Source organism: Calypte anna, chromosome 2, assembly GCF_003957555.1.
Source record: "Calypte anna isolate BGI_N300 chromosome 2, bCalAnn1_v1.p, whole genome shotgun sequence".
Classification (NCBI taxonomy): domain Eukaryota; kingdom Metazoa; phylum Chordata; class Aves; order Apodiformes; family Trochilidae; genus Calypte; species Calypte anna.
In genome coordinates, this window is record NC_044245.1 from 65,800,779 (window position 1) to 65,823,365 (window position 22,587).

The 22,587-nt window shown below is 38.2% G+C and overlaps 1 protein-coding gene across 2 annotated transcripts; it reads left to right on the forward strand.

Annotated features, from left to right (window-relative positions):
* The first annotated feature begins 3,576 nt into the window (after window positions 1–3,576).
* Window positions 3,577–21,489, forward strand: EEF1E1 (eukaryotic translation elongation factor 1 epsilon 1). Of its 2 annotated transcripts, none has more exons than XM_030444989.1 (4): window positions 3,577–3,693; window positions 5,626–5,826; window positions 14,290–14,385; window positions 20,827–21,489. In XM_030444989.1, exons 1-4 carry the CDS (start codon window positions 3,586–3,588, stop codon window positions 20,965–20,967), a joined length of 546 nt encoding a protein of 181 aa, XP_030300849.1. In that variant the 5' UTR covers window positions 3,577–3,585; the 3' UTR covers window positions 20,968–21,489. The 2 variants fall into 2 exon arrangements, with proteins under 2 accessions (XP_030300849.1, XP_030300850.1); XM_030444990.1 differs by having other exon boundaries at window positions 20,802–20,954.
* The last annotated feature ends 1,098 nt before the right edge of the window (window positions 21,490–22,587 follow it).

Sequence of the window (22,587 nt, forward strand, 5' to 3'; positions counted from 1 at the left end):
ATCATAAACATTTAGCCAGTTTGTTGCTTGCATTTAAAAATCTCTTGTGAAACTACAGCAACAAAACCTTCTTACAGCATTCTGCTATTAAATCTTTGCTTGGGGAATTTTTTATGAGATTTGTATTAGGAGGGTCCTAATGGTCCTACTAGGTGGAAATAATCTATTATAATGATATTTTTATTTCAACAAGTGTGTAAAAGTGTCCACTGGGAAAATCTGCATCCTCTACTTCCCTAGGGGGACCTGTGACTAAATAAACATTGCAGCTAGTGAAGTTGATTGTGCAAAACAGGGACAAAAAATGCAAAAAATGAAGAAAGTCTTCTTTGCTGCTTGCTTAGGGCAAGAGGAGGAGGGTGTGCAAGAAGGTAGCTCCATGTGTCAGGGCAGTGGGCTGGGGAAGGAGCAACATCAGCAGCTGTAACCTGGGCCTCCCTGTGGAAGGGTACTGTAGGACTACAGCTGCTGAATTTAGGAAGGTAGAGGGGAAAGTGGATTAAATTTGTAACAGCACTGGGTCCAAGGCACAGGGCAGAAAACATTCTCCATTTGTATAAAATATAGATTTGTATGTAGATATTCAACAGTAACTTCTCTAGAAATGACTAAGTAATAAATTGCCTATTTGATGTATGATAAAACCATTATTTTCCAAAGATGAGGCAGATGACACTTGATTTATACTGTCTTGCAAAAGCATCAGACAATTAAGGGGAAAACTGTTCTGAGACTTATTACATTGACAAAATTCTGGTACAGCCAACAGCAATGTGATTCACACAAGGATAGCCTGGCATGTAAAGCTCGCTTTAACAGACCCCAATGTGACATACATAAAGCTGTCAGGCTTTCTCTAAAGGACAGTCATCCACTTCATGTTTCAAGAGCCAAATTAATTATATTTGACATTTAATGTATAACCTAAGGAATCTCAGATTTGGAACTTGACCATGACAACAGCAGAGTACAGCAGCACTCTGTTTCACAGAACTGATTTTTTCAAGTTATCTTCCGTGTGTGTGAGAGGGTCTCGATTCAGATTTTGGTGCACGGAGCTTGCGTACAGGACCCTGACACCTCTAAGCAAAGCAGGCGTCCTTCGCCTCCTCCCACAGCTATTCCGTGGTGAATTATTTTGCACCGTGAAGCGAGCTGCCTCTGCACTCTTAATCACAAAGCTCCACCTAATGGAACGACGGGAGAACTGTGCACAGAGGAAGAGAGGCTGAGCACTATGATCAAGGGGAAACAGCTGCACAATCGTAAGCAGTTCAGCTCCTCCACCTAATCTACAAAGCTTCCCCTTCCACGGTCTTCAATATAACGCCCTTCCCCTCTCCTTCCCTTCCCCAAGCTTTACCTTTTCATCTGACTGAAACTGTAACCTTATTTTTATTGTTTCTGACTGAGGTTTCAATCCATTGACATTAATATTTCACGCTGATACAATGTCTCACCTCCCAGGTTCCAAACCATTTCAAAATTAGAAATATATTTTTAAAATGTAAACGTGTATTTACTGATAGTTTGTTACTGAAAATGAAATCTTTCAATAATGATACAATCAACTAGCTTTTTAAAAAATTGGCTAAATTTCACTGAAAATGAAGGCTTTGTGTAACATTTTAAATCATCTTTGATGTCACCCTGGAACACAACTCGAACGAGCACTTTAAAATACTACTGCAGGAAAGGAGCTGAAAAATTAAAACAACTTTGCAAAGACCAATGCCATTTTCAAGGCAGAGGAATTTTTTACTCTTTTATTGAAGTGCTTTGTAGATATTAATATAAAAGTTGAAAGAAATTCCTGGAAAAGCTTAAAAATCCACTACTTCAGAATTGCTTCAGAGGAAGGCTCTGTGGCCACTTTCAGGCTTTTCTGCTATAGAAGGCACAAATGTAAATGCCACCTTGTACCAAGACAAAGCACTTCATTGAAGAGACAGAACGTGTCAGGATCATCTTATTTAAAATTACTAATGCAGTGATAGCCTTGAGTCTGTATTCCGAAATTGTCAGTAGCAGGACAAGACTAGCTTGATGATTTCTCTTTACGGAGAGAGTGATCAGGCATTGGAATGGGCTGCCCAGGGAAGTGGTGGATTCTCCATCCCTGGAGATATTTAAAAAGAGACTGGATGTGGCACTCAGTGCCATAGTCTAGCAACCGCAACGGTGGTTCAAGGGTTGGACTCGATGATCTCTGAGGTCCCTTCCAACCCAGCCAATTCTATGATTCTATGATTCTATTTTAGTAAGAAGGCTAGTTGGGTATTCAATAGGATTTTATCAAGAGTAGCACTTCAATATTCTGCATAAGCAGACCTGCCAGTCTAAAACCACTTTCACTTCTATCATCTATGATCAGAGGTAGAGGCATGACATCTGCCGCAGAGTGTCTTTAATTAAGTGCTTAAATCATGTCTTTAACAAACCTCAAGGACACTAATGTGCAGTTAAACCAGGCTATTTCATGGACAGCTGAGATTCTGTTTATCTCTTAACTTCATTACTATCATTAACATGCTATGCTTAACCATGCTCTGTCCCTCCCTCTTCCTTTGATGCCCTCGATCGGCGTGTGTAATGGCTCGGTGCTGTGTTGCTCCTGCTTCCTTCACTTCACTACGTCTCTAGTAATACAGAAACTCCAAACTTCAGCTTCTCTCCTAAATTTGGATACAGGTGGACGAGTTCAAAATTTAAAGGCTGGAGGAAGGCAGGACTCGCAAATAGCTGAGTAAACAGGGTCATCTCACTAGGTTTGTTTGCTAAGAGACCTGATGGAAGGCAGAGGTGGTCTGACAGCCTCCCCCAGACACACCGCAAGCCAGCAGGCTGCAGTGGCATTAAGCAAAAAGAGTGAAGCGGCAGCGAGGCACCGGGCAGCCCCGGAGAGAACGGGGGACCCCAGGGTTCCGAGGGGACCCTGCAAGCCAGAGACCCCATGGCCAGGCGGTAGAACTGTGCCCCGAGGACTCTTCTCCTTTTATTTGTCTCCGTCAGAAGCAAAGCGGCGAAACCCCTCGGCAGCCCCTGCGCCTTTAACGGTAACACCGCAGCCGTTATTTCCGTTGGAAACGCAGGCTCTGCCCAGACCCACTCAGGAACCAGACTGTGGCAGGGCCGCCCGGCGGGCTCAGACCGGGGAGCGTCTGCCTTTAGGAAACGGCGGGGCTACTCGACCGCCGTGGCTCTGGCGATGGAGCGGCGAGGAAGCCGCCGCTTCCCCGATTCCCTGCCGGGATAGGGACCGAGAGCCTCAGAAACAACTGACGCTGCCATAGCCAGCCCCAGCCCTTAAGCGAGGCGAGGCCCCGCCCCATCGAGGGGGGGCGTGGTTCATCCCTCCGGTGCTCAGCTCCGTGCTGCGCATGTGCCGTTCACCTTCCTCAGCTCCTCCCCCGCCCCCGCAGGGCTGGAAGGAAAAGCCCGGCACAGCGCATGCTTTGTCCGCGGACAAATAGGAGCGGCGGTTTCTTGGGCGGTGTGGTTGTGTTGTCTTCCAATGGGATTGGTGGTTGTTGGCAGGTGGCGGCTGTCGTCGCTTTCCCCCTCCCAGGTGTTTCCCCGGGGAAGATGGCGGGCGCCGCGCGGCCGGGCCCGGGCGTGGAGGAGCTCTCACTGCTGGAGAAGTTGCTGGGCCTGCCGAACGGGAACAAGTACGGCGTCCAGGGGGAGCGGAAGGTGAAGGGAGCGAGGTTGGGCCGCGGGCGGGCAGCAGCGCGGGCGGGCCTCCGCAGACCCCTTTCCCCAGGGGCTTCTTAATTCCCCGATTTCCTCTCGCCTTCCCGCACGATGATTCCCCCAGCAGCGGTGCGGGGGGGGCAGGAGCCCCACGACCGCTCCTCTCTGAAGCAAGCGGGTCCCGTGTCGGCCTCAGCTGCGCGTCCCCGCTCTTCCCCCTGGACAGGGGGTGTCCTCCCTCAGCCCTTCCATCACTGCTCCCTGCAGGTGTGGCTGTAGGGCCTTCGCCATCTGCGAGCAGGTTAGGTAAACTTCTCCCCTCTGCCCGTGGAAAGGTTATCGTGTGTCACTGGTGTGATGTCGGCTTAAAATGTGCTTGTTTTCACGCTACTGCTCTTCTCCCTGCGTTTTCCTGTTGTCAGTTCAGTTATATCTGTGCCGGTATGGTTAAATTATATTAAAAAAAAACCAACTGGTTTTAGTATCAGAAATGTATCTGTAGTGAAGAACTGTTGTTTTAAAATACTTCATCCTTTTAAAGTAGATGTCTTAACATTTCGAAGTTCTTACGGAAATACTAAGTTCTGTGGTTTGAGTCGTGGCACAAAAAATGTGAGGCTGAGGGTGACACAAATGTATGAAGGCCTTTACCTCGTTCTAGAAGCTGTGGGGTTCTCTTACGTTTTTTATGGCTTTATCTCAACTTAAATGCTTACAGCTAGACTCCTGAATATTAAAACATGCATCCTTTGGTTGTAAAAGCTTCCTTAATTATTTAACAACCCAACTGGTGTTTCCGCTTACTGGGTTCCTCTGTGGGGTCAGGTGCTGAAAAAAAGAGCACTGCATTTTAATAATTTTCCATCGTTTGATGTCTTAAATGACTTTAATCTGTTGTGGTGAGTTTCAGTTCATTCACTTCACTTCTGACTTTTAGGGGTGTAGTTTCCTTTACCGCCATTTATCGTGTCCTAATGTCACTAGCAGAGGCATGGTTAAAGCTAGAGGTGTCATTTGTCCTCTTTGATACCCATGAACTGCTGACTTCTGTCAGAGCATTTGGGAATAGAACAGTAAGCATGAAGAAACACTTCAATAATTCTGGATACTTCACTTTCTCAGAGAGAAATTGGATGCAACTAAATTTACATCTTAAGTCAGAGTCTTCAGTTTGAAAGTGAGTCAAAAGTTAATGATTTCAGCCACACTCAATGCTATTTCTTGCTAATATTGGTGGAATTGAACCTAAAAGTTTCTTGATTTGTCCACGTGTGTTCATATACCTCTTTGGTAGAACTGAAACCAAACCACCTCAAAGAGTAAAAAGAGTATGTACACTTTTTATTAATATTACCACCTTTAGTATGAATATTTAGAATCATAGAATCATAGAATTGGTTGGGTTGGAAGGGACCTCAGAGTTCGAGTCCAACCCTTGAACCACCGTTGCGGTTACCAGACCATGGCACTGAGTGCCACATCCAGTCTCTTTTTAAATATCTCCAGGGATGGAGAATCCACTACTTCCCTGGGCAGCCCATTCCAATGCCTGGTCACCCTCTCTGTAAAGAAATTCTTTCTAATATCCAACCTAAACTTCCCCTGGCACAACTTAAGACCGTGCCCTCTTGTCTTGTTGAAAGTTGTCTGGCAAAAGAGACCAACCCCCACCTGGCTACACCCTCCTTTTAGGGAGCTGTAGAGAGCGATGAGGTCTCCCCTGAGCCTCCTCTTCTTTACTATTTACTTCTAAAATTTACTTTATTTTTTAGAATTTAGAATTTTACTTCTAAAATTTACTTATTCTTTAGAATTTACTTCTAAATTCTCATACATTGCTTTGAACATCCTGTTGAGAAGCTACAAGAAGTTCTTATAGAGACTGCTTTTTGAACAAGTTGTTTAGTATTACACTTTTGTTTCCCCTTTTAGGTTCCTGTTCTTCAAACAAACAATGGTCCTGGTCTGACAGGATTAATGACCATAGCTGCCCACCTCGTTAAACAGGCTAAGAAAGACCAGCTGCTTGGAAGTACTGCAGAAGAAAAAGCTGTTGTTCAGCAGTGGTTGGAATATAGAGTGACTCGAGTAAATGGAAGCTGTAGTAAAGAAGATACCAGAATAATTCTGAAGGTAAGGAGTACTTAAATTACCTTGCCACTAAATTTTGGAGTGACCAGACCTTCAAGAAGAGTACAGTGCCAATGTGTGTATGAACATCCAGTTAATGAAACAGAGCAAATGCTAAAGACTTGACAGGATATTTAAGCACTAGATTTTATTCTGCTTTCATTTAATACTAGTGACAAAAAATACTTCAACAGTCTGAATCAGGAGGAATAGCAGCTTAATCTAAAATACATGAAGCAGAGGTCTTATACTGTTTCATGTCTGTAAAGCTGTAAATTGCCCAGTGTGTTCTAGCTAGTCTAGAGATTGTTCAGGTACCTTAGTCTCTTACTACCCACGAAAGACAGGAGTTTCTTACTGTCTTCATAAAACCTCAGTTATAAACATGTTGGTTTTGTATTTCAAGATAATGCTGCTCTTACAGTTTTAAGAGTTATTTTTATTGGCTTGGAAATTATGGAATACAGACCATACTTGATGTTGGGGTAATTTGTATTGATACCAAAAGGACTTCCTGGACAGAACTGTGTGTGAAAACTGAAAACATAAAGGCACCTCTGCAAAACTGCCCTTCATACCAGGCTGCTTTGTATGTTGACTTTGGTATCCTGTATGGAACTTTGCTTGCAGTCTGAATCTTACTTCTTAAGCAGGTGGAAGCAAAGAAAAGAATCTGAAGAAGAGAATAATCTGTTATTAGAACAGACAGATGGCAGGGAGTAGATAGCAAAACTTACTCTGTTTTCCTTCTATCTCCTTGTAACTGGTATTTAGTACTTTTGCAGTTTTGTGGAAACAGAGCTTGAAGAAAAAGTTTCCACTACACTCTTAAGTGCTAAGTACTCTGTTTACTAAGTGCGTATGAAACAGCAGGGAAATTCAATTAGTTTCTAAAGTGCTTGTTTTTTCTAATTTTAAAAATGTTTTACAGGAAAACTATATAATGCACAGTGTTACTAAAGAGCCTGGGTTTAGAAATAGCTTTGTGAGCTGCAACGTGTTAGGTAGGTTGACTTTCCTTGAAGATAGCAAAGTCTTAATACTTCAGACTTTAGGTTTGGCAAGTCTGAGTCCCCTGCTGCTATTGCAGATGCCAAAGGTATACTGAAGCAACATTCAGGAAGACTTAAACACATTGTGGTGCTTAAAATCTAGGAAAATCTTGCATCTTGAAGTGGTGCAAAGCAAAATCTTTTAAGCAATCTGCTGTCCTTTTCAAACTTGCAGCCTCTTTGAACTTGAGGACTTGGAATATCATCCCAAATTTACAAGGTTCAACTTAATGAAAGCCCTGTAGAACCGTTTCTCTCACACCCCAGAGAGATTGAATTGTCTTATTATGTCTATGGAAGGCATTCCATTGGTTAATCATGAGTTTGTTTACGTTGCTTTTCTTTTTGTAACACCTCAGGTCTTATTTTTTATGTGCAAATAATATAGAACCTTCACAGTCACAGCTACCGTACAATACTGCATGGAAGTGTCTTTTGGAATTTCAGAACTTGATTGAGGAGACATTGACAAATCAGAATTTAGCTTCTGATTTAGTGGCCCTCAGGGGTTCCTGTTGTCTTTTTTAAAAAACAAAACACTTCATTCCAAGTATTATGTAAATTTCAGTTGTTTTTCAAACAGAGTTCTGATCCTTTTCTTCTCTCCCAGACAGTAAGAAGTTGAGAGTAAATAACTAACACATATTTACCTTTCTTGCCTTTCTGTTGTATAAAAAACAAAAGCAGTTTTTCCTTCTTGTTACAACCAATACATCTTCTGGAGATGGCTTAAGGGATTATGCCAGCTTTATCAGCACACACACAATGTGTATTTGCAAAACTGCATTTGAGTATTTAAACCAGGTGTAGAGAAATAATGGTTTTATGCTGAAGCTGGTATGTCTTTTCAATTTTAGCCTTAGCAACACCCTAAGTATAGAAAAGACCATATATTTAAATACAAATATGTACATAAATCAAGTGTCTCCAAACAACGCAAAATTTCCTTACTGAGAAACAGTCCGTGTCCCTCAAGGGAGACTTTCTTCCTTCAAGTATACTCTGATAGATATTGCCACTTTAAAATACTCCTATGGATTTCTCTTTTCTTAGTAAATGTTGAATAGGTAGAATTTATTTTGACACAGGGCTGCTGTGGAATTGTTCCAGCACTAATAATTTCTTGGTATAGCAATTAAGATTTTTTTTTTTTTTAATTGGTTCTCTTGCCACTATGATTAATCAGAAAAAGAGGCAGCCTACCATTAAAGTATACTGTGCCAAAAGGGAGTATGGGTGAAAAAAAAAAGAAACTAAAATAGGGAAGCAAGTCTGAAGTTGTAGTTTTACAACGTGTCTGGAATATACAATGGCAGTCTTGGGACAGCTGCAGCCTAGAGCCACAATTTATAATAAGCTGTGCCAAAAACTGTTCAGTCACTTCTGCTTTAAACTTTAGGCTGCCTCTGTTAACCCTTAACTGAGGTGATGTGGTTCTGAAAAATGTCAGTAAACAACTGATTTAATGCACATTAATTTTAACAAGAAGGTTTTTCTGTTCACCTTAGGAAAATAGATTCTTAAATTTATCTTAATGATGTATTAAATAAAGCTGTTACTTGGCATAAAAAAAAAAAATACATGAAGTAGTCAGACCATGTCAACCAGGTTTTTTTTTGTATTCATTCAGAGCAACTGCCATGCTGCTGAGAACTGGCCAATGAAAGTGCTTTTCAAGTTTTGTCTTAACTATTTAGAATTCCTGTACTGGAAAAAATAAATGGAACTAATTCCTCTAGACTGCTTTCCAGCAGTATGTAGAAATTGTTTCCCAATATCACTGATAATATATAGTGCATTGTTAACTTTCTTTCATAAACGATGACAGTGTATTTTTTCTTTTGCTGCTTTGATGTTTGGTTAGTGGTAAACTTAGCTGAGCAGGAAAAAAAAAATTGAAAATTACTGAGGAGTTGTGCTTGATAAATGCTTGATAAAAGCCCTTCTGGGAAGGGATTGAGAACTTCTTTGAAACAGTAGTACCATCAAATACCTGTTTAGATGCTTATGAATTCTATTCAGGTGAATTTAATATCTCTGCTTTGTCAATTTCAGTTATATAAAATTTGAGGTTTCTTTCCCCCACCCCATCTTCAGAGGCGATTCTAAATAGGTGGGGGCATTTTTGTCATGGTTTAGGCCCAGCCAGTACCAACCAGGCCTCTGCTTGTTCACCCTTGCCACTGTGGGACAGGGAGGAGAAACCCACCTATAGGTTTGTTAAATCCAGAGAAGAACTGGGAGGTTTTCATTCCCAAATTACGGTAATGGGCAAAAACCAGACAGGTTCAGCCTGTGAAGGAAAAGAGCTCAATCTACAGGGAGAAAGAGAAAACATGGCCAGATCTTAATACCTTCCCCCTTTACCCCACTCTTCTTCCCAGGCAGGGGGACGGGGAGTGGGGCTTTAGGGTCGTTCACCACATGTTGTTTCTGCCTCTCTTTCCTCCTCAGGGAGAGGACACCTCGAATTCTTCACCCTCTCCAAACAGGGTCCCTCTCCTGGGAGAGTCCTTCAGGAACCCCTGGGACACGAGTCCCTCCCACAGGTGCAGTCCCTCAGGAACTGCTCCAGCCCGGGCTGCACACAGAGTCACGGCTGCTCCGTGAGCAGTCACCTCCCCTGCCGCGGGGTCCTACTCGTCTGCAGATCCACATCTGACCCTCTTTGCAACCCTGCACAGGCGGCTGCTTCATGTCAGCCCACCTGTGACACTTCAGGGGCTACAAATCCACATTTACCCCACCGTGCTTCTTCAGGGACTGCTCCACCAGGCTCCTTCATGGGCTGCAGCGGGACAGCTGCCATCTCGCCACAGGCTGCGGGGAAATCTCTGCTCTGCACCTTTCCCTTTCCTTCACTGATCTTGGTGTTTGCTCAGGCATTTCTCTCTCACTTCATCCTCTCCTCTGCAGGTCCTTTTTTTTATATATTTTTTCAGTTTTGTTTTCACTTTCTTGAATTCGTGTTACTCACAGAGGCGCATCCCATATCTGCTCAGCTTTGAGCACAGGCAGGGTAGGAATGGGAACCAGGGCAGCTTCCAGCAGCTTCTCACAGGAGCCATCCCTGTGGCCTCCCCACTTACAAAACACCACTGCACTAAACAAAGACAAATTCGTAGAAAAACTTCCAAAAAACATAGAAATCTCTAGTCTCTGAAGGGTAACTATAACCAAATTTTTTTGTGTACTAATAACAGCGTCTCATACAAAATCTTCCATGATTTTGACTAGTTTTGTCCCAATTTCCTGTGCTGTCTGGCTGTAATAATGAAATCCAGCGAGAAATCTGAATAAGGAAGCTACAATTCTTATTTAATGTGCTTGTTTGAAAAAATTAATGTTTCTACAAATACCTAAGCAGGTTAATCCATGCTCTGTCCATGCTGTTAACCCACAGTTCTTATACAGTTTTTTGACTTCTAAATGGGATGCCTACCCTTTTTGGCAAGCTTGTCCAGCAAGCAGTTTTAAACCTCAGCTTCCCATAATATTCAGTCCTCTCCCTTTGCAATTAGCAACAGGGCATTTTTGTGTGCTTACAAGTGTAAAAGATTAAATTTTGCTTATTTGAGCAAACATTTGTTTACATTTCTTCTGTCTTTTACAGGAAACTCAGTATGATGAATATAATGTTCTTCCAGACCAAGTTTTGCTCATAGTTTGCCAGTTAGGCAGAAAGGTCTTGTATTAGATGTCCCAGTAGCTCAGTTCTGCTTATCTTGGGTTCTGCATTGTCAGAGGCTTTCCTGAGGCATTTGAGAGTGCTCAGCTCTTTGTCTTTGCGTGGTGTGATATGAAGGCATTTAGGGCATAAATGACCTCAAGAATATTGCTGACTGAAAGGGCATACTACTTCTATACTTCATACACCAGCATTGTGGTACTGTGGACAAAATATCTAAAAACAAATTAAAAAATCAGAGTATTGTTAGATCCATTGTAAGCTATTGAGTCATCATAAGCAGCAACTGCTACTTATCTGAGCTGCTGTCTCCACTTGCTGGGAGGGATTCAGTAATCTTAATGGATGAATTGGATTACAGAAAATTAGATTGCATTCTTAAAGATAGCGAGCAGTACTGTGGGGTAGCCAGAAGTGTGCTGTGGATGGGATGTGTTGAGCTGTCACTGTAGATATGGATTGTAAATTGGACTTTTTTCCATAGAACAAGCAAAAGGAAATCCATCAGTCTATTAATAATGCAACATCTCTTTCCCCTTTATAGCAAAAAATTGAATTTAAATTGCTTCAGTTGTTTCATGCATATTAGTGCTTCAACCTGCAGATACACCTTAAATACCTGTCTTAAATTTTAGAGAGTGTTTCCTGAGGGATTGCAACATGAAGTTCATAGACTTACAAGCAACTTCCAAGGCTATGTCGGTCATTTAATACTGGATTGTTTACATGCAGTCAGTTTTAAGTAGTGATGTTGAGTATATGAAAGACAGTGATACAAATGACAGCTAACAGACCTGAATTTCCTGGATCTAATAGAAATTCAAATACATTTTGGTATTCATATTTTCATTAATCTCTCCAGGACAGAAACCATATTTGTTTTTAATACTGTGATCACTTAGGAAAGCCTGACTTTTAGGAATTTTAAAGCAGTTGGCTATTAGCCAGTAATATAATCATCTATGGGAAGCATAACCCATGAGGAAAGATTACCTAAATGTGTCTAGTGCACATGAAAAAAAAAATTGTACTGTGGTGTTTCTGAATTAGCTTGACTTACAGAACGAAATCAGAGTATCTGTCTGTTTTGTGGGAGGAAAGTACATGTTCAAAAATGGAATTGTAAACTACTGCTAATTTATCAGAGACTAAACCAGTTTTGTCAAACTCTGTTTGCTCAGTTAACTGACTTTATAAAATTTAATGAACCAGAATAAATAATTATTCATGCTGTAGTGGCTTACCTGGTTTTAAAATTAAGATTTTTTTAATTGATAATTGATGCAGTATATTCAAAGAAGGTATTTATTCTTTGTACAACGATACCCCATCTTTGTGATATTAATCCATCCTGCATAACTGGACAAATATTTCTGAATAGAAACCTACTTCTTGAAGATGCATAAAATTAGAAATTAGTGTACCATACTTTAATCCAGAAATCCAAAATTTAATTTTAAATTCAAAATTCTACAGGGAAATAACTGTTGATTGTACCTTCAGGGATCATGAACTTTCTATGTTACAAAATCCTTATTCTGTAGCCCACACTGATAAGCAGGGAGAGGGTGGAATGTGGAAGGATGATTTCTTAACTCCAGTGATTTTACTTTTTATAATAATGCATCTTGAATTTATGGTTAATCAAAATGAAAAATGCTGATTAGAGTTTTTTTGTTTTATTTTGTTTTTTTTCTAGTAAACATCTCTATTTTTTTCTTCCTACAAGTTTTGGGTTTTTTTCTTGATGTTGTGTTTGCCTCTGTATGTATGAAATTCCGCAGGACTGCAGTTACATGTTTAAAGCAATTTGAGAGCTAGCTAACATGAATGAAGCAGTAAGCAAGTCTGAAGAACAGAAGTTACATAGCCAGAGGCAGATGACCTTACAGAATTTTAACTATGCAGAGGTTAATATTTTTCCCTGATTTTGTCTAATAAAAGAAATCAAAGCATACATGGGGGTATTTAAATATTATAGAAGTACAGGAGTCCTGTCATGAAGCTGTTATCAAATTAATATTAAGGTAGCATAATGAAGTCAGACTTGTCAAATTCAAATGCAAGGTCAGATGTCCTAAAGTCATGGCATTTTATTTTTGTGTTTGTTTTAATTTTGTGTGTGTGTTTTTTTGTTACACATATATATATATATATATACGCACATACACATACATATATACCTGTAACAGTAAAATTACAGAAACATAAAACCAGAAGTGTGGTTATGGCTAAATCTGATTTTTAAATTGTATAGTACATAGCCCCGTTTTCCTCACTCACAGTTAAAGCTTGTCTTAAAATGAAGAATTTTAACTGAGACTGAAAAATAATTTTGGGGGTGTTTTTCAAAATATTAGTTATGCTTAAGATGCTTACCTTTGTTTATGGGATGAGGGGAGAGTGTGACTTAGAGATCTCTGAGGAGGAAGGAGGACATTTACTATGGTTGTTTTCAACCAGCAGAGTAATGTTTCTGAATTCAAGGAAAAGATGGGAAACTGTTTTCCTTCATTTCTGAGAAGAATATTAAAAAGATAAAGCTTGCTTATGCTGCGGTCAGAGTTAAAATAGATAATTTTCTTTCTTTGGAGGGAAGTAGGGGGCAGAAAGGTATATAAATGGTGAATAAGAAACATGTGGAGAAAAGGAAGGACAGGTAAAGATGCAGAGCTGATGGGCAATACCTGTGTTCTCAGAAGTGATAACACAAGAAACGAGTCAGTCAGCCTCATTTTCCAGTAGAGTGTTACTTGATACAAAAAGCCATGAAAAAAGTCTTTTCATAGCAGAGTTTTGAAATATTTATCCACTGGACCTAAACAGAAGCTTCCTACTACTCACCTGTGTAGCTTCTGGTATGGAATCGTTGAGAGAGGTGATGTTAAAATGCTGAAGCAGTGCTCTCTTCATATGGACTAAGATATTAGCATCTGAATTGACAGTATCAGTCATTAAGAATTGCTAGCAGTGATTTAAACATTAATAAGAGCATGTGTCAAATTATAACAGCTGTCGGGTTTGAAGTTTCCAGCATTAAGAATGAAACACCTTATTTGCCTCCCACATTTGCTATCCCTGAGTGTTTCCCTGGTTCTTTCCACATTTGCAGCTACAGAACTTTGCTGACCAGCTGCCTTTGAGTCCTGGAGAACAGGAGAATGTGCTGCTGGAGGAGCAAGATGCTCTCCTTTTATTGTAGGACTGCATTTTCCACTTACCAAATATTAAATGTATAACAGCTATGCTTCTGGGTCCTGTGCTAACAATAATATATTAAAAAAAAATACACAGCTCTTGGATTTTTAATTTCAATAGCTTGAAGCGAAGAAAAGACAGATTTGAAAGTGTTCCCGTGAAGTCAGCTTAATATGTAAAATAAATCACACTTTTATTTACAAAAAAATTAGTGGATGCAAGTGGGAAAATTATGAAAATTATGTGCCAGCAGCAAGCTAGTTAGCAGCTAGCACTTCACTATATTTGAATATTGTTGGATTATTGCTGTCAAAAAATTGTAATATTTTAGTTTTATTATATTGTTGCTTCTTAGAATTTTTTCCTTTTAATGTTTTTCTCCTTTGCTGAGCTAGCATAAATTAAAGTTGGTGGGTTTTTTATGTGCATGGTCTCTAGAGGAAGTTTTCTATTGTTTTTAACAGTTGCTTTAATATTTTGTCTTACAAAGTCAATACTACAGCAGTATAAGATCTTTTTACTTTTCAGGATCTTAACGTGCACCTTGAAGATAAAGTGTACCTTGCAGGAAATGTTTTTACCTTAGCAGACATTTTGATGTATTATGGATTGCATCATGTCATGGTAAGTGTTATTTGCATTATTTTTATATTTACTATTATTATCGTTGTTTATCTAACAGCTGGTTTATTGTAGTAGAAGCTGACCTACTGAATTGATCGATGACAATTACAGAACAATAATGGAGAGATTTCTTATAAGAACTTAAAACTTAATTTTAAGTTGTTCAGGGTTTTTTTTTAATATTTAGCTTTAGATCTATCAAAAGAAGTGTATTATCTGTAGTGTCCAGAATGTTTTAGTTTCCTCTTTGTATTCTAACAATGATGATACCTATCCCTGTTGTTTCTGGGTATGGGCTCTTAAACATGACTGCTTACAGAACTTGACGAGGAAATACGTAAATGAACCTGATGATGGGACAGAACTGAAAGTATTAACCTTCTTGGTATTGGAGAAATGCTGCTGGTGCTGTGAAAGATGCACACAAATTAAGTTCCTGAAGAATTAATGCATATAGAAGTAAATGATCCATCCTTCTCTGGAGTTGGAGGACAAAACCAAAGGACTATAAATTCTTGGTAGAGGATAAACTCTATTTTACATTAGAAAACTGAGGGGACAGGGTGGTGGTATAATCAGAAAAAGACTCCTGGCAAATGCATGTGTGTCAGGGAATCTATGAATTTTATCTACTGAGTGGATGGTTACTTCATACAGTTAAAAGCAGGGGTCTGGGTTGCAAGAATGCAGCACCTCAAAGTGGAGGCTGCTGTGGGCAGGTGAGGGAGGAAGATCATGTGATTAGATAATACAAAAAGTAAAAAAAATGAGCGAGATCTGGTGCATATGTATCTTGGCTGCCTAGGAGCAATAGTTTAAATGAGAGTGTCAAGCAGAGGAGAGAGAAGGCAAGCTTCATTTTGGAAGGTTTTTGGAAACATGTTAGAGTAAGTCATTTAGAATTAATTCTGTTGAATCGTGTTTGCCTTGTAAAATATCTTAAGTAGGAGGACAGATGAGTTCATTAGTGTGTCAGAATAGGTTACCTTTCACCTATGATATGTAGACATAGAAAAAATGTTTAAGTATTTTCTAAAAATTATGATTTTGTATGCTTTAAGCGCGAGTTCAAATGAGACATTTTTAATAAAACTTAGGCAGGGGAAAATCAAGCGTATTTTAAATTTAGTTTGCTCTAGAGTAGACCACCTAATCAAGAAGAGAAGATACAAGCTATTGCTTTGGGAAATAGAACAGATGGTAAAAACAAATGACTTGGTGCTCTTGGGTGCCTGCAACCATCCAGACACTACTTGGGACAAGTTTGTAGTATGGCATCTGTTTCTGAAATGTTTGATTTCATGGAAGTTAATTTTCTGAATTGGAAAAGTATAAAGGGCAAATAATGGAGTATCTGTCTGTCCTAAATAGAGGAAAATGTAGAAGCTGCAACCTAGAAATGACAGGTATTTTTAAGGTTTAGGAATAGGTTAATATTAGTACTTAACTATAGAGTTAGGATCTTGGGCTGTAGAGTCCTGGAAATATTTTTATCATTTATTTATTTTAAATTTTTCCTGTAATGAGTATATGTCTGGAGCTTCTTTTCTGCCTGGAGCTTTAAGTAGAAATGGGAGGCCCATGGGTGGGGGAGACCCACAGGTCTTTCTGTCCATCAAACTGTCTGGAAAATTGATCTGAAGATGTGACTGATAATGACCTTTGATTTCTCTGCTTTTGATAGACTAACAATTACACAAATAACACAATCATTAGTAGTAGAATACTGTAAGTATTGGTGACATACTATGATTGTCCCAAATGAGTCAATAAAACTAGAAAAAACTTCTTATATGCTTTGGAAGCATATAAGGTTTTTAAGACAACACAATCTTATTGCCGACTTCTTCACTTGTGGTTTCATCTTCCTTTCTTAGTCTTTCTGAATATAGATCATACATGCTGTTTATTCTTATCCTACTCCCACCTTCATTTTGCCCTTCTCATTATCCACCAAAGGAGCTGGGTTATTGGAACCTGATTCTTTGATGTCGAGGCTCATCCCTTTGAATTTAATGAATTTGTCTACTGAACAGCAACAACTGTTAGTTTTGCAATTGTGTGCTTGTCTTTCATTGTCTTCCTTTTTAATAAGCACAATAGTATTAAGAGGATAAAAAAAATCTATATTTAGGGCTGTTTTAGGAATTAGGTTTTTTTAATGAATGGGAGTCAGATTCTCAGGTAGTGTTTCAAGCTTTTTGCAAGCTGTGTCTATTTTGACATTATTAAATAGAAGGATATTGCATCCATAATTGTATACATTGTATACATTGTTGTTTTGTGTCATAGTATAGGTCACAGACACTCAAAACTTGTAATGCTTGATACTGACTGTCTAAATTAGATTTTCCAGTCAGTGTAATTTACATTGTCATATGTAATTCCATGTCTCCGTGTATCTAGTATTTATGTTGCTGTCTTTAAACACTTTGATTACTTTCATCGTGTTTATCAACATATGTATTAACAATAAAGTTCTACTAAGTTAAAGCATAGATTGCAGCTAATATATGAATTTGCAAGCATTCCTTGAGGGATGGTACAGGCAGTCAGTAAGCATTAAATTCCCCCTGCGGAAATTAACTTTTCTTCATATTTTTTTTTTTAATGTTTAAAATAGCTTCTCTCTGTTTTAATTCTGAAGTATTTTCAAATAGCACAACTTCACTTCTATTTAAGAGAAATAATCAATACCATGGTTGATATTGTTCTTTACTTCAAAAATTTTGCCAGAACCAAAGCAGTCTCAAATATCTATGTCTGTTTTGAAAATTTCTTTAATAAGGCCTAGAAGGGGTAAAATTTATATCTGTAAAGGGAGCAGTCAAAATTTGGGGGTCAAATCAAGGAGTTGTTCTCTTTGAGTCGGAACTACTAATACAGATCTGTAATGAGAGTGTGTTAACTATTGTTAATACTTGCTGATATTGCTGCTTATCTTAATACTGGGGTAATAAAGCTTTCTTTGAAAGAATGATGCAAGAATGCATCAGAATGCTTACTTAAATTGAATCACAAAAACCAGTCTTACTTTAAAGAAAATATTTAAATGTAAGCATATTCTTATATTATTGCATATTAACAGCAAAAAATTAGTCATGTATTTCATGAAATAAACTGTTTGGCTGGTTTTGATTTTGCTTTCCCTCATATCTAAAAGCTCATATTTAAAAGTCAGAAAGTATCTTTTTCTCTATGTTGATGAAATTCAGGCATAGGCAGGAATTTCCATATACAGGGTGTGGGAATAGGAGTTTCATGCCTGCATCCCCAATGCTACTGAAAGCAAATATAATTAAAGCTTGTGTATTTATAGCCCTTCTAGAAATTCTTCTAGTGTCTTTGTATGATGACCACCTTAGTTATCCTTTCTGATGGAAGAATAAGGCTTTTTTTTTTCTTCGTGACATAAAAAAAAGCCTATCAAATTGAGTGTCTGCTTCTTTGCTATTAAAATAATTGCTTTAATAGCAAATAATTATTTTAACAGCAGAACAGCAGCCTTTCTTAACTTGGGGGAATTATCTAATTTAATGAGGAAGAACAGAAAATACCCATCTAACAAAATGTTGTAAAAAATGCCATGGAAGTGATCTCTAAACAATTAACCTAAGAGTTATGTTCTGAGTAAAAAGTAGAGCATGCCACAAAGTGCTTTTTAATATGTTTCACTGATAGAGTACATTATGTAAATAAGTAAAAAAATCTTGCTTGTTGTGCCTAGAGTACAAAAAGGGTTTTTATTAGACTAGCTGTCTTGTTTTGCCCTTCAAATGTTTTTTTTCACTGTGCTAATAGAATGGAGGAGTAGTTTTCCATATTTTTTTGATATACATCAGAGAAGTGAGAAGATTGAGAATTACCAGTATACCATTATGAAGAAGAAATACTGTATCTGCTTCAAAATTGAAATTTAATTCAGCTCTGTCACAAGCAGATGCTTACCCATTGAAGACTTTGAAAAAGGGTATTGGAATTATAACTTTAAGTGTGCAAAACCCATAGAATTTAAAGTGTCTGGTTTTAGTATCTACTTATAAATACTTTTCTTTACTACCACTAATTTTCTAAGGCCAGGTACATGCTGCTTTTTTCATGCTCTGTGCTGCTTTGTAGATGGTTCTACAGCTTCATACCATCAGCTTCCAATGACTGTTAATTATAATAAACTGCAATTGATCAAAACCCCTGAATGGCACTGCATGAGGCTTTTTGTCCTGTATATACTGTACTTGCAGAAGTTCAGGCAATCTTTGAAGCACCCAGTGTTATATTTTAATAGTTATTAATAGAACTTTTATTTAACTTATTTTAACTTATTTAATAGAACTTTTTGTTCTAACGCCTTTAAGAATTCAGGAGTTTCTCCCCTTTCTGTGTTACTCTTTTCAACATGGCTACTGCTGATTAACTCTTTGTTTCAAGCTCAGCAAAAATATGTGGATGTATTTTAATTGATTTGTTAGTGGACTTCTATCAGACTATACAGCTACAGTAATAATGTTTACAATTTCATGCCAGCAGCAAGAAAAGGAGATTTTCTCATACTGTCTGAACTGGGGTTCATAACAGTTCAAACTTGCAGAATTTGTCAGGACCATACATGTGCAGTGCTATGCTTGTATTCTGGCAGATGAGTCCTATGGGATGAAGAGCTATTTGGGTTTAGAAGCAGCTTCAAGATCCCTGCTTTTCAGTTGTTGCAGTTACTGTGCTCTTCAGTTGCTGTTAGTAGAACTTTAACGCTATGTGGCGCTGGCTTAGAATTCCTTCCTGCAGCTCCTTGAAGTTCTTTTCCTTGATATTTCTCCAGTGGTTCATCTCTTAGTATATTCATTTATTTTTGTTTTACCTCTGCATGTTTAAAGCTTTCCAATTCTAAGCCAAGTTTCTGGGCTATGTGAGAGACCAGTAGGGGGAAGCAGCAAATGTCATAGGCAGCTCTTGAGACTGAAAGGGTTGATTTGTCACAAGGTGAAATTAATATGAAACTTAGCTTTGAACACCAGCTTTTTAGCTCATACAGCTGAGTAAATGAGCATTGTATAACTTTTAAAATTTGCAGTGAGCTTATATTATCCCTGAAATCTGTTTTTGGTAGAACAAGGCATAAGCAATATGCCATCTGTTTAGCTTTTGAGGAGGGGTTTAACCTTGATTAGCTTTAGATGTTCAAACATGAAAAATATTAGGCTTGTCTAGCTAACTGTGGTCTGCAGGTGTGTCATTCATGGCTAACTTAACTGACTGAAAATGAAGTTATGTGAATCCCACACTGGTTTAAGCAGGATTGGCAGGATAAGATAGGGTAGCTGATGTGAAGATCATATTTTGTCCTAATTCTGGTTTTGTAGTCTGTTTTGAGGACTATCCCATTTGTGATTCAGTTGTAGTAGGTTAATGTGAGGAAACAGGTTATCGTCTAAACTGATAAGCTAACTTCATTACAGAGGAATGAGTAGACCTAAAATTGCTAATCAAGGAACACTAATACAAGTGATACAGGATGGGAATAATTCTCCCACAGCTGGTTTTGAAACAGTGGAATTAATATAAGACTTTGTAGAGAAGCTTTGAGAATGTTGCTGACTTGAACTTAAAAGAGTCTGTATAGTTAAGATCTGTAATTGTAGATTACCTTATCTGAGCCATTCCTCAGATAAAAGTAAAGGTAGGCTTGAAGCTCTTCATTACTCTAAGCCACTGTTTCTGTGGGAAGGAGCTGCTGCAGTAGCTGTGCCGTAGCTGGAGGCTTCTTCCCAACAGTGTACCTGTGTTAAAATAAGTAAGTGTAAGTGCTGCTGACTTGAACTGGTAAGCAACAGGACCTCAAACTCTAGAACTAAAAGTTGGTATTTGAAATAAGTTTTGAAAGTATGCACGGGGTTTCATTTTTATTTAATCTATGAATTTGAATCATGCCATCTCTGTCTTAATAATGCGAGCTAGCACATCCAGTTAAATTTTAGGCTATGCTGTTTCTCAGTAACTGTTACAGCTCTACTGCTTAAAATTGAAAACTGTTTTTCTATCCATTCTGAAATTGCCTAGTAAAAGCTTACTGCTGTACTTGTTATACACCTTGAAACATGACATTTTCATTTCACTTGTGAGGCAAGACCTCCCGGTAGATGAATGTGAAAAATTTGGGCATATTATGGAACTCTTTCACATCCCTCCCAGCAAGTTAAGTTCCTTTTTCCCCTGCTCTGTCATCCAAATGTCTGTTCATCCAAGTAAATTAAAAGTAAATGAAGAATTTGGGATGTGAATGTTAATATGTGCAATTAAGATATAATATAGATGGACTGCAACAACTTGTTATGTGAACTGAAATCAGCTGTAAAACTATTGAATTCTGTTTTACTTGACCAAATCTTATGATGCTAATGATACAGTACTTTATATTATAGGTGCCTTGTGTTTCTTCCCATGCAGGTAGACCTCACAGTGCAAGAAAAGGAGAAATACCTTAATGTGTCTCGTTGGTTCAACCACATTCAACATTATCCAGGTGTCCGACAACATCTGTCTAATGTAATCTTTATCAAGAACAGATTGTACACTAATGCTCATTAAGGAAAATCTTAATGTCGTATTGGAAATGTGTTTGGGAGTTCAGAAGTTATAATGTCCAAAACCACTACCTTGCAAATACTGGTTTGTAATCCTCTATATGTGAACCAAAACTGTTGATGCCTCAAGTAATACAATTGCATTGAATCACTGGTGTTCATTCAAGAATCTGAACTAGTTAAAGAATTGTATCATGTATCTCATTAAATGCAGCAATGGTAGAAAGATGATAATTGAGTTTTAATTACTATTTTTTAAAAAAGGAAAGTTCTTTCAATTAAACATTCAACTGTATTTACATAGTTTCTGTAGGAAGGAATTATTTACTTTCCTTCAATTATTCACTCCTTGTGCTATTTATTGAATTTTGCTTATGTCCCTCTTTCTTTATATTTTCTTTTCCATGGATGTTTACACTAGTTTTGTAAAAGTTAAGAGCTATATTGTGTGCCAAGGATGTGAAAAAGGGAACATGCAAATGTTACAAAATATTTATGTGACTGAATAAATTATTTTAAAACTGTAGTCTTAATTTGGCTGTGAAACTTTTTAGTTTTTCTACAATGAAGAAAAGGAAAATTTTATAAGATTAGTCTACCTGAAACTTTGTATTAAGGTATATGGACTTTTATGTAGATAGTAAAATATTTTCTTTAAAACGGGGTAACAAAGCCCATGTTTTTCAAGATTTTACATCTGTCTTCATATGGTGTTTCTACACCATATTTCACTGGAATCTTGAGAGCTGTTCAAGAATTGTGGTACAGGCTTTAGTGCAAATGTACATTAGAAATTTCGTAGTCAAAACTTGTTTCTTCTAGTGCTTAGGGTTCTTACTCTGTGTTTGCACTCTTAATTTCCAGTTTATTCAAGCATTTGTTACTTAGTGGTGTGTATACAGGTGAGTTTGGTTTTTTTTTTTTCCACTGATGGATGTGAACAAGTGATGATGAGACTTAAATTTAAAATTGTAGGTAATTTTTTCTATAATGAAGCATTTTATGTTCCTGAAGAGAAGCTTGACTGTGAATCATCCCTGTATTTAGTCAGGTCTTGGGGAAGTTTCATGTTCCTTTACAATTCTTTCGGGTTTATATGTGCTATTGATAAAGAGAATTATTTAAGTTTTGTGAAGTGTGTGGAAGCCTTCATCCATGGAAATATTCTTTTACAGCTAAGAACACTGAAGTGGACCCAGACTAAAAATATTGCTGGAAAGAGTATAGTTATCTTTTCAGACAGGTTTTGTAGGAATAATGCTACAAAGTCTTTTTTTTTCTTTTCCCCCAAACAGCAGCTGTTTCAAAGTGTCAGGATTTCTCAAGGTGGCTACATGCTACCACAGCAGTATCCCCTAGCCTCTTGTGCCAGTTTTATGTTCTCTAGTGTAGAACAGAAGTGTTGCTTGCTGCTGAAATGTTAAAAAAAAAAAGTTCAGCTAACAGAAAGATGAAATGTTTAGAAGTGGATTAGTAAAATTTAACTATATAGTATCTACAAGGCATTTGGTCATTAGCATATGCCAACATGAGCATTTCAATTTTCTCTCCTCAGCATGAGTAAACCTAAGGGGGTAAAGGGTTAAAAGCAAAGAAGGATGAATTGAGACTTTGCCTTTAGAGA